Source organism: Hetaerina americana, unplaced genomic scaffold (assembly GCF_022747635.1).
Source record: "Hetaerina americana unplaced genomic scaffold, ioHetAmer1.1.p SCAF_1, whole genome shotgun sequence".
NCBI lineage: Eukaryota > Metazoa > Arthropoda > Insecta > Odonata > Calopterygidae > Hetaerina > Hetaerina americana.
Window position 1 is genome coordinate 10,763,528 of NW_027286069.1, and position 13,551 is coordinate 10,777,078.

A 13,551-nucleotide genomic window follows, 5' to 3' on the forward strand; every position below is an offset into this window, starting at 1 on the left:
CCTGTCTTAATCACTTTCCCAACTCTGCCCATCTCGACCCTCTATCGGCTACCCCCACCTATGAAGTCTGAGGTGAGAAGTACGTCGTTGGCTGCTTGCAAAATCAAACTTCCTTAAAATTTTGGGCTTCTCAAAATTCTGCCTTTCACTTTTTGCGATGGGAATTAATACTGATCTAACGAAGCCTTCGGCCCACTTCCTCCGTCTATACCAATGGTACGAAAAGACCCGTGCAAACGTCTCCTTACAATGATTTCCTAAACCGTTGAATGATTTTCCGAGAAGGCTATCTATTCTCACCGCCTTATTCCTTTTAATTTTCCCCAATGCTATCCATATCTTGCTCTCAAGGACGTCTGGACCTATACCATTATCAGCGACCTCATATTCTCTTTCTCCTTCTTAACTCACTGGCCTAGTTATTTTTATCATGTTTTCTGTACATTATTTATCGTATAGTATTCTATGGATCGTTTCCATTCTTACCTGAATGCTTTCTCTATCGATTGTTTCTTTTCCTGTCACATCTTTTAATGTGACCATGAATTTTTCTTTTTTACTTCCTGACAGATTCTGTAGACGTACACATTTCACCCTGTCTCTGTAGACTCTCCTTGACCTTGCACTGCTTTTTCTATCATGTTTCTTAGGCCCATTTATTTATCGCGTAGTTTATTATTCGTACTTTGCGCTCTATCCTTAATAATTTTATCGTAATAATTTTTGCCTTATTTCGTCATTATTATCACATTTTACTATTCATCCATATTTCCAACAATTTCTTCTGTAATTCATTGATTCTTAATCCTTAACCTGCTTTTTTTATTTTGCGGCATTTTTATTCCACTTTTAGATTTTTGTTACATATTCCACTTCACCTTTTCCTTCATAAGTTTGTTGCATTTGAAATGACATTCGCTATTCGCCATTAGATTATATGCAAATTCCGGCTTTATGGTTGATGTATTAGGGAGATATTCTGATGATTAAAGCAATATATTAAGGGCATGCTGTTTTCGAACACGAAGGACGGAGGTGGCAACATTTTTATTTGTAAATCTATTACCCAAAAGACTACCGATAGTTTTAATGTAATTATTAAAGGTTTTTCTCCGAAATTCATGTGCGGTGTAAACCAGAGGTAACAAACGGCACAGTGGAGACTAATTAAATTCGGATATCGAAGATATAAAGAACGGTGGCCGATTCACGGGAGGCGTTGCATTATTATTCTCGGAACTATAAAAATACTAAGAGAGACATATTTATCTGTGGGCTAGTGGTCACAGTATTCTGAGAATTCTCCCTCAGCATTGTCACGAAGCTTAAAAGCTTAAGAAGCTGGAAGCGAACTCGATAGCTTGTGGAGCTTCCACAAATCAATCCCATGGTTTGTTAGACGATGGCAAACGCTGACCGAATCAACACTTACTTGTATTTCGGAGGTAAGAGCGAGACTGATCGAGCATCGGTTCTCTGAATCAACATGTTTTCAATGCCATTCGGAGATTTAAATGTGAAAATAAGCTAGTAGTTCGGGCGCGCCGAGGTGCAGCAGCGGCGCCTGGCGAGCGCCTTAACATAAATACACAAAAATAAGAGGCAATGCCCTCGGTGCCCTGGGAAATGTTTGTGCTCACTGGGCGAACCTTCCAACCCCGGGTGATATCCGTCTCTTATTACGATTATTACGACCAAATTTAGAGAATTTTAAATTGCTTATGATTTAAACAGTTGCGAAAGAAATGAGGAATTATGCCATTACGGAGGAAGATAATATGATGATACCATCAATAAGTATATTTTGAATGTATTTATGTCTCGGAAACCAACATTTCACACCGATTCATTAGAATAAAACAGTGTGGATCCTTTGATTATTAAGACTCCTATCAGTTCAACAAATATCCAAAAATAAATTCTGAATAAGAAATTTTTAAGTTTGAGATCAATTTTCATAACTCTATTGAAAACACAGGCATCGCTATTATTTTTCAAGTTGAAATGACGTAAGCCATATTTTTTAAAACTTTAAAGGAATACACTGCGGCAGTATTGCCAAATTTCAACGCTTCTTGGTTGCGATTTTTTAGTGGAACTGTGTCCGGACGAAGTACCTCGGATTATAATCACCATGCTAATAGATCCATATCACCCGCTGAAAGGTCTTCTCAATGATGAACACACGATAATATATTTTTATAATCAAGAAGTTCCGGCAAGGTCAGGAGAAAATATCATCACTAACTTGTCTGTTTTCAAAAGAGCCTTGCTGGCCAAAATACACAAGGAACTGTCGTTCTTCAATGAAGGGATAGAAATATTCGGTAGAAAAATCGAAGAATTGAATTTTAGTACTAAATATGAGGTAACATATTTTATTTGTTGACGTATTACGATACACCATACAATTCAATGGTTTATATTTAAGTTTTACCCAATTATCAACTCCGCAGTTCGATGTTTTCCAGGAAGAGATTTTCACGTTAACCTCCCGTAATGTACAAATCGCAAAAAGTAAAGATTTCAATGGTAGAAAATAATCGCTTCGCCGCAGATAGAAACTAATCGCAAAATAATAATGTTGCGGATATTGATTTGAATACGAGTTATTTCATAAATTCACATGCCATGCTCCCAGATTAACTGAATATTTATAAATGTTTATTTTATGAGTACGTCGAATGTGATAATTGCGATTTCAGTGTAGAGCTGTTCACTTCATTCACTCAATAACGGTAACACTGAGTAACATGGTATTCATGACGTGTACATTGAATTATTTAGGCCGCATTTATTCATTTCATCTGAAACTCAGCCCATGAAGAGATTGGGCGATTCAGCCAATGACATTTGATCCACGTTAACAGAAATTTTATATAACGGATCCTTTTATTTTCAGTATTTAAAAAATGTTCAATGACTCTTTTTAACGATAGTTTCAAGATATACCAATATCTGTGGTCATTTTACCAGCAGATAATGTCTAAAAATTTCTGTATTCTACTATAACATATTTTCATGTGTGTTTCCAAAATAGTTGAACTTTGCATAATTTCGCAAATACGAGTCTAAAAGTAAAATTAAATGGAATCGTGATTTTATTTCCATAACACATTGAACTGACTAGGTAGTTGTGCCAATTAAACTCTACTGCAACTTTTAACAATATATTGTTATATATATATATACTATATATATATACTCGTATATAAAAATGTATATGGAAAGAATGTAAAACCCAAAGCCGTACACTTAAGTGTACGGCTTTGGGTTTTACATTCTTTCCATGCACTCGGCCGTAGTACGTTCTTTATCTATTTAAAAATGTATATTGATACATTTATATATATATATATATATATATATATATATATATATATATAAATGTATATTAATACATTTTTATTGGCAGTTGCGAAAATTAAAGCACTATTTTCCGTGAGCTAACTTAGTTCTGACTAAAACGGTGAGATATTATATGCTTCCGGGCACTGCAAATATCCGCGCACTTCCATGAAGAGAGTAAAAGGCCTAAAACCGTTAAGGGCCCTAAATTTATGCACTGATTATTTCGAAGTTTCAATATTAGATACAAAAATAGGCTAAAGATGATGGCCTTCGTGTTCCTTGGTGTTCCTTGCTCATAGTTCCACGGCTCTTAGACTTGCCGAACCTTCTAATGAACGGATCATCAAGTCCATCCTCGCCCATGGCCAGGATACTACTTCGCCCCTGAACTTTTTTTCAATAAATTGAGGGGTTTGATTCGAGCAAAAAAATTAAAATTAAAAGTGTGATCAGGTAAAACGATTGAAGGCGCTTCCTGGTTATTCGATCAATGAGCGAATGTAACTAGCGTAAAATAGAACACAATAAAAAAATTGTCAGATGTTGGTGGAGACTAGAAGTATATTTTTTCTAGAAGTACCTGTATGTTTGTAAACTTAAATAATTTATGATATTTAATATGCTAGCATTCTCAAGAATGACACTAGTTCTTAATTCGTTATTAATTGACAAATTGATATATTGTTGAAAAAAGAAAGTGTGAAATAATCAGTTAGTGGACGAATAAACAATTAGTGGACGAATATGGGTCGTTTTCTAACCAGTTTCAAATTTTCGAGATCAGAACTTAGGGCCGGGAAGACACTCGGCGGAGCAGTTAATAGTGTTGTGATTTACACCATCTCTTCGTTTTGTAATAAAGGGCAGCTTATAAAACCCGGCGGTGCCCATATTTCCACGCCATTTTAATCGGTCCTGCGTAATGTTACGTATGTTTTCAGCCGTTGTTGTTATTTGACGTCTAAACATGTTATACAGGTGGTGAGAATTATTCGAGCGAGCGAAAATGAGATACTACAATAAATCTGACTCATACTGGGAAACTGTTAATGATTTTGATGATTCGTACATTGTTTTAACGTATCGAGGACCAAATGGAACGCATTTTCCCGTCTGCCGATGGGTCAGTTGTCCTCGTGGTAATTTTTCGCTGTCATCGGGTTGTTGCTGTTGGGAATATAATTGATTGGTGAGTGTGAGTTGAATTCACAACTCCTTTATTAGCATCCATTGAAGCACGAAATATTTTTAAAAGTTTACTATTAACGTCAAATTATTTGGTCTACTTCAAGAATACGCTCCTACGACGCCTCTCGTATACAAAAAGTAAGCGAGCGGTAGAAAAGTGTTCCTCAACAAAATTTTCACTATAACCACGTCCTGGACTTTATCTCTTAAGGACTAAGCTCGACTGAGTAAGAGATCATGATTAAACTGACATTCCGAAGAACTCGCAAAAGCAAATTAACCGAAATTTCATTTTGAGGAATTTAATTTTAGGGCCTGCGTAATTTTGAATCAAATGGAATGTCCTTCGTCTCGTAAGAATGAACGGTCTGCCGCGCGCGCAAGTGCTGTGGTCTCTTCTCATCTCCCGGCCGGATGTGAATGAACAAGTTTTGTTCCGGATGGCACTCGTGGTGTTTCTTGTCCTTATGTTACGCTGATGATTCTTTGTTGATCATCTTGTTTTCTAGAGAGAAATCCGATTAAACCCTGGATCTGTGACCTTCACATTATTAGGAAAGCGTGTAACCCTCCCAACTCATTCGACGGGCCAAATGTAAAGAAACTGTAGTCAATATCTACAGGTATATCGCTCTATTTTACTAAATACTCTTGGCTGAACTTTAAGCCATCTAGTGCGTCCACCAGGTTCAGGTTCTAGCTATATGCAGAGGTTAGCTGCGAAATAATAGCTTACGAGTTTTACGAAAGCTTATGAAGGTGCCGGGACATGGCGAGTTTCTATCACTAAACAATAGGCTGTGATCCTTACGGTGATGATAGCGACGAAACCCACAAATACCTTTCTGGTCCAAGATTACCTACTAACAACAGAGTATGATGATTGCGAAGTAGCGGAGGTGTAGTATGTCAATATTGCGATGCAATAAAAAATGTAAGGGGAAAAGAAAAATTAATTGCTGTTGAATACAGGAATGCGGTCGTCGGAGAGGACCAGGGAGGTAAATAATTAGAAATATATCGTCTAGGGATGCGTAAAAAAGATGAGAAAAGCTTTTGGAATTTTTCGGATAATATCAATTAGTGGTGGCAAGACACTCTTTCAGAACCACCCAAGAAGATCAAACACGTGAATGATGCCAGGATACGAGTATGTGAAAAGGTGTCAAATTGACTACATACTCGGAAAATAGATATTTAGGAAGAGTCAGAGGAGAATGCATAAAGATTCTACGTATAGTACAGCGTGACTTTATCCATATACAGGGAAAAGTTGGACCAGCTTAGAGAACTGTGAGACACTATTTTAATGAACGTAGAGCAAATATCAACCGACCTATATCGTATTCCTTAATCTGGATAAAGCCTTTGAAAACGTGTACTGTGCTATGATGCTACGACCGTAAAGAAAACTCGAATGAACTACAGCGAGAAGAGATGGATAGGCACACTCCATAGAGATTGGGCAGCAGTGATTAGACACGGGGAAAGCAGGGAAGAAACTAAGATAAAGAAAGAAGTAAAACAGGGCTGCTTATTAATTCAACTGCTAATTGATGCGTAGACTAAAAAGGCAATTAACTAGAGCAAAAAAGACATAAGATGTGCCGTAAGAATACATAAAGGGAGCATGTGCATGCTACGATTTGTCGACGACATAGCTATAGTGGGGGAAAACGAAAAAGATCTTAAAAGGATACTATTATTAATAGCATTTCTGGTTGCTGTTAAATAGACTCAAAAATCCCGTAATGCCTCAGGACAGACCCATCCAAAACTCATGTGGGCCGCTTTTCTGGATATTAAACTAAAATAAATAGACAAATAGCATAGGGAAAGAAAATGACGCACCTATATGAACGTGTGAGTTTCTCAAGGCTTCGATTGGGGTTCACTCTGGCCTTGGTAATCAAAAGTAGCCTTTCGGTTGATTACTGCGGTCTGATATTCAATTAATATTTTCTTTTAACAGCTGATAGTTTACACTGACCAAAGAGCATATCGATTTTATTACATTCCCTTTCATTTCCACATTCTCTGAATCCACAGCCCGAATTAGTTCCGCGGGATGGGTACAACGGGTAGATGACGAACGTTGAACTCTCTTTTCGGCGCTGTGAGGAATTACTGATAAGTAAGCTTAGATATGACAGTTCTAATTTTTTCTGTAATAATCGTAGCTTATAGAACACGTTTGATACTAACTTATAATGTGGCGATCTATCGAGGACATTATAGACTAGCATGATAATGTGATAGAAGGTGTAATGCCTCAATAATTATTTGAACTAATGAAAATTTTCCTGAATGAAAACTAATGAAAAATGAGTCCTATCCTAGATATGTCGTCTACATCTTAAAAAACCTGTTTTTGGAAGCAAATGCCTTTTTCAGGTTGGATAATTAATGTGTTGCGTAATTTGTCCTCTAAAATGTAATCCAAGTGCTGTGTTTTAACATTTTCTGTCATGATATTTGACGCACTGATACAAACCTTTCAAAAACGAGCAATATAGAACAACATTGCGACGCAGAAAGGAAAATATTCCTGTTTGAAAGTAAACTAATTACTGCTATTTTGTTATACACTTGCATATTGGATGTCAATACAGATGCTGTTGTATTAACTCCTCTGGAGAGCATCTAACCTGATTTCTATTTATAACACACCTACCACAAAAAAATTAAGCTGATCGGAATGTAGGAAATAAGGGAATAGTTGTTTTGCTATTTTAAAAAGTTTGAACTTAATTGCTCCCAGAAGGTCAATATTATAACTTCTACCACTTTTTTTCTGAAAATATACTCTAACGCTGTGGTGTCTGAGACCGGAGCGTGTATATTTTCCTTAAGTTGCAAACAGCAACTATTAGTTGTAAGATAAGATGTATTCATCAAAGCATTGAAATATTGTAAACTGTTTGCTCACAATAAGCTGTTTTTCATCTCAGAGATTATTAAATGAACAAAAAACTATCTTAGATGACCACTTTTAAAAGAATACTTAAATGTCGCCCTTCATTGATTTCAGGATTCAAATCATTCCTATGTAAACCAGCTCCCTTCTTAAGTTTGGTTCTCAAAGTTGAATTCCACTACAAACTTCGGACAATAGCCATCAAAATGTGATATAATGCAAGCCTTGCAGACATTTTGATCCGTAATGCACAGGCATGAGAATAAATTAAATATGCTACGTAAGAATCAATTCTTGACGCCTTGTTAGAGCAGAACAAGTGAAAGTGTAAGGAGAGGGGTAATATATTTCCGTATTTCATTAATTTCGCAATTTCAATATCGTATAAAATATCACACATCATTGTTTTCCCTCGCCAAATAGGTATCCATGTGAGGTATTATTTGAAGGGAGTGGGCCAGGGTGTATGGCTATTAATGGACTTACTATATTCTTATTGCTTAGGGGAGACATGCCACTGGGTCCAACCAGGGATTAGGCTGAGGGAAGGCGAGAAAACCAGTGGGAAAGTCTACACTATTACCCTTTTCAGAGGGTCGACATTTTAGCGTCCCATTCTGAGACGATTGAAACCACTTTGTGCCATCATTCATAGCACACATTATTTATCCTATTCAAATAGACCGTACACCCAAGGTCTCGTTCAGAATGACGTCAAGTGTTGCGTTTGACGTATCCAAATACAGATTTATATACCTTCGAATAATCCTTTCTCTCCGGGGTCTATCCGTGTGGGAGATCAATAATACGAATGGTTATATTCTAATCCTTTATTCCTCGTGTGCCCCGAATGTCGGGATTGTTGCTACTCCTAGATGGAGATGGCTATCCGTCAGATTTTGGAGTCGCAGAAAGGAGTCATTTTATTTATCAGATTACTTTCGTGGAATGCTTGACTTTATATCGATTATCGTATACAAACAGCTTATGCCTTTCAGTTCTTGAGCCAAGTAAACAGAAGCCAAGGAGGGGTGTAGTATTCACGAAATTTGTATCGACACTAGCCGATATCTACCTGCACTAGCCCTATCAGTTATTATAAATCTATGTGTATATTGTACTAACGTACTAGTTTTAAGTAATGAATTTTTTTAATAGAATATATATGACTTCCAATTTAAAAAAATGAAATGTTCTGTCAATATCTCATTTTTAGTTTTGCAATATATCAACGCTGAAATCCGCTAAGTTCAATTTATTTGATCTGCACACTTCAAATGTATGTGACTGACACCTACTTAGTGCTATCAATATCCCTTCTTCACAGAAAACTATGGGATCAAATGTGAATGGGTTTTACAGCTTGGCGCATTGCCATCGCCGTGGGAATTCATTTTTATTCCATTATTTAGCCTCCCATCTCGGATCAATGTGCGCGGTGAAAGGGACCGTGGAGCAATCACTCACCTTGGTCAGTCAAATCTGGAGATGTATCACTCACTACTCTCAACCTCGCAAATACCAGCCATCTTCCGTATTGTTCCATTGAGTGAAAAGGCTATAGGAATAAGACGTCGGTTATAGAAATTGCGCTTACACTCTCAGTGACAATTAATTCCAGATGGTTGAAATACTAACGTAAGCGCAGTTTGTCACTCGTGACCTTGTTATTCGCATAATTTATTTTCCAAAAATGTTTCTTTATTATTAGCATTAATTTATTATTTTTAGCCAGTGCGTAATGTATATGTTGTACGAATTTCATTTATATGACTCATTGTCTGTGAGTATTGCATCCATGACGGCTGTTGCCATTTGAAACATCTTCAGTTCGCCTGCGGCCGCGATTGATGATGAAATATGCTTTTCATAAACGTGGTTCTTCATATTTAGGAACAGGAAAAAGTCAAATGTTACTAGGTAGCTGAATTATAGGGGGGTTGAGGAACATTCTAGATTTTGATTTTCTAATGATATTCAGAAACAAAAATGATGCAGCCAAGTTCCATCTGCAGCGATAACCTCCTCTTAACGGAATAAACTCCTCATCTTCCCGTGATATCAACTTCAACTGCACGAATAAACCTGCACGTGAACTTCCTGTCTTGCTGCTATAAACCGTCTCGGAACCCATCTAGTGCAAAAGAAGTCTCATGAGCATTTTTTCTGTTACCTACGTATGAGTGTCATCCAATAAAGATTTCAATATTTTCTTAATTAAAAATGTATATTCACTCGATAAAAAGCAGATTTCTTGTGTCTAAATTTCATTAAAAACCACATCATAACGATTCATAGGCTTTAAATACGACTTAAATTTTGATGAATATCATTTAAGGTAAGATTTTAAATTAAATTATGCTTTTCGATTGAAATGGCAGCCTACTTTATTTTTTTATATAATATTAACTTTCGTTGTCCAAGAATACAAATTGAAGCACCTATAAAAGTGCCTGCGATTATAATTTATTCGTAACATTTCGAAGTGATATTTTAAAAATTAGATGAATTTTCACCATTGAAATCATCCATAAAATATATCCTCCGAAAGAATTTTTGCCGCAAAAGTGATTTGAAGTTCCGCCTACATTCAAGGCCGAGCCAGTTTCGAATAGCAACGACGACGGTGTTCAAAGGACTGTAAAAATATGGCATGCTCATCGCACAAGATTTCAGCAAACATCTGATTGAGTGGATTCCTATTCGAGATAGCATGATGGCGCAAATGTTGCGGCTTCATTTCCTGTTTCGGTTAAATGTTGAATTAATTGTGATTGGTGAATAAATAATATAATAAAATAAAAATTCGTAAGCTCCCTGTTCATCTAAACACCAGAATAATACCAGTAGGGTGCCTGAAAATTATTCATCAACCTAAGGATTCATTCCATTTGAAAAGAAGGAAAACGTCAGTAAGACGATTTTCTTACCATGTGCGATCTTCCCGATGAGCTGACGCCTTTGATATCACGCGCATTGAAGGAGCGCTCTAAAATTTTTGGAGCCAAGAGAACAAAAAGCGATTCCCAACCCACCACCCTCCCCCTTTTCCCTTCTTCCACAAACAAATCTCCATATCCCACTTTCAACTCAACCCCTTCCCGCAGCAAGGTCCCCCACCAACCCCCTTCCCTTCCCCGCCACTCACCAACACACACTCTCTCTCACTCTCCCCCCCTCCTTTTCCCTTCCCTCTGCCTTCGCGCCGTCCTCCAACCCCTCCTCCCCACACACTCCGCCCCTCCCCATCCCCATCCTCCCGTCGCCGCTCCCCCTTGTCGGCTATATAACCCAACGGCGCGGCTCCCTCACGAGGTCTTTCGCTCGAGGAATCGTGGGACGAAACAAGTGTTTGTCAGATTGTTTTTTTTAGTTTTTATACTCTTGAACCTACCCCTGCTCCGCCTTCGACATGAAGTGCTTCAGTCTCCTGGTGGTAGTTGGTGCTTTGGCGACAGTCGGTACGTACGTCTGGGAAGATTTTTCTCAATGCCCAATAGTCCCTTTCCAGAAAAAACGTCTGCGGAAACTCAACTGTTGTTATTTAAATACACACTGATTTCCTGCTTAGAAAGGAAATGCATTGAAACCTTCCTGAAATCGTACGAGTTGTGTGTAGAGCCTTTGGACCTTATCTGAGCTATGTCAGGTCAATGAAGTGGAATGACGGAATTCGGATAAATTCGAACATTTGGTGCAGGAGTGATTTAGGATCACCACGGTGCATTCAGGAGTGTCATTTTTTGGTGATAATTCTTCTATTTATTTATCATTTTATGTCCCCTTATTGCCTATGTGGGAAGTGAAAAAGCTTTGAATTTTGCAAAATAATAGGGCTCAATTTTTAAGGCCTGATTTCAACTCTTATTTTTGTCTTAATATTCAGCAGTGCCCGACTTAATGGAATTTAGATGGCTAGTCAGTTGTCAAACCAAAATTGGTCTTTTGCCAAAGCCTCTTATTTAAAAAACCTTATTGAACTTTTAATTGTAAAAATGTCTGGTTTCAAATTTTCGGTGCAATATTTTGCGTAATAACAGAGACGAAAACTCTTGCAATTTCCACTTGATAAAGATTTATTTCTGAAAATCGTTATTAGGGGAAAAATTGCTAGAGTTTTCGTCTGTGTTTTTATGGAACAGTTCCACTACATCACACCTGAATCTGTAATTTACATTTAGCGTATTATTGAATAATGTGATAAATTCATGAGGAATAGCAATTATAAAAAAATTGGGAACAGAAATGAAAGTCCGGCGTTTTATCGCAGTTCAGTACGATTTCAATATTAACATTTCAAAATGAAAAATTCTATTGTATTCACCAACTAAAAAATTATCTCTATTTAATATTTTTATAAAACTGTAATTATAATCTTTTAATCACGTGTCAAGCATGGTAACTTCATTTTCTCTGATTGAACAAAGAACATGTTGAGTTTTACGTAGTTTTTAAGTCCTAATTTCAGTTGTTTCATGGTTGTGTGTTAGAGTCAGTAATAATGGAGGTATTTCATCAAAATGTGTTTATTTCAAAATTTTCTCTGCATATATATTGTTTGCCTCGATAAAATGTATTTTTATTCCACGTTTTCAAATTTACCTCTAAGTATTCGATCTTACTGACTTTTAAGTTCATGTTTTAATGCAGTGGAGCATGACTTTAGGATATCTCAGAAATAATACGAATAAATACCAAGAGAAAGTTTTTTTTTCGTCGTGGACAGTATTGTTAACTCCACAGATTTTGTAGATAAACCAATTGCCAATAGATTACGAGCAACAAAAGGCATTTGAATGGCATTTCCTTTCGCTTCTCTGTTGCACTCCCGCCCTCAAGTGCCTCCCGCCACCCACCCGCTCCCCCTGCTTTCCCTCGACGCCGTGACTTTCTTGCTGCTGCATACATTACGGAGTGCCCGCCTCCCTTCTTCCTCCCCATGGGTGGCGGCTTGGCAGCTCGGGGACGAGGTGTGGTTCTGAAGCGGTTCTTTAGAGACGTGCGCTGCGACCCCGTTGCTCCGGTCCGTGACGAGAGGTGGCCCTAGGAACTCCACTGACCTAGATTTCTCGTCGGGTAAAAATCCCTCTACCAAATATTCGCCGCTACCGATTTATAGAGATAATAAGTAACCATGAGTGAATTTGATAGTTTTCCATGTTAGTTTCCTTACTTTTCCTTGAATGGTTTAAATATACATCTGCCAGATCAATCGAATCATATGTGAGCCTCTCTTATTTCCATGGAATCGGTTTCTAGGAGGGACGATCAAAGCCTCGCAGAAATGTGCATTCACTTTAGCGACGGCAGATCCCTTCAAGGCCTGTTGTTCATCTCCGAACGTAAGATGAGACAATTGGAGAAACGAGATAAATAAATGTCAATGATGGGTGAAAGTAAAAATGTTTTCTGTCGAGAAGAATATTTAAAATATTCTTGTATTGTAGCGCTTATGTAACTAACTGATAAATTATGATGCAGTGAAACGTTCCTTTTATTCATCTGACTAAATTACGAGGATTAATGGATATTTTTATAATTCGTATTTCGTAACATTTATGAGTATAATAACCACGAAATGGATGTTTACAAGTGACATGAGTGACCCAACTTAGTGTCTTACACTATCTTCAAAAAGGCGTTACTCATAGGAATACCATAAGCAATTACCGTCTCATTCTGAATAATCCATTTAAATAAATTTGCTGTCCATCATCAAGTATTATATTCATTACTGAGTATTTTTTCTCGTTTTTTAAGGCCAGTTTTTGTAATGACGACTCCAGAAATTTCTGCGAAAGTATAATAGCGTGGCGGTTCTCTTGTCATTACGTTTTGCTCTCTTCGTCCGCAGTCACAGCCTTGGCGCAAACGGTCATGGCCATCCGTCTGTAGCATAAAACCTACTCTGTCGAGAATCGTGATTTTCTTTTATTGCCGGATGTGATAGTTTCTCTCTGGATTGAGTCGAGAGGTAGTTTTTCCGCCTTTCGAAGACGTTCAGACGCGGAAGGATAAAGAAACAGATTAGAATAGGAGGTGGTAAAAGTACCTTTTCCTTTCTCTTCATTCCATTATATGGTGGCATATAGCCT

General features: G+C 37.5%; 1 protein-coding gene across 2 annotated transcripts in view; it reads left to right on the forward strand.

The window, feature by feature from the left end:
• The first annotated feature begins 10,784 nt into the window (after positions 1–10,784).
• Gasp (Chitin binding Peritrophin-A domain-containing protein Gasp) overlaps positions 10,785–13,551 on the forward strand; it is a 29,019-nt gene continuing 26,252 nt past the window's right edge. For both annotated transcript variants that reach the window (XM_071585377.1, XM_071585369.1), the window contains exon 1: positions 10,785–10,917. In XM_071585377.1, the coding sequence (XP_071441478.1) occupies positions 10,869–10,917 (49 nt within the window). In that variant the 5' untranslated portion in view covers positions 10,785–10,868. The remainder of the gene's footprint in view (positions 10,918–13,551) is intronic.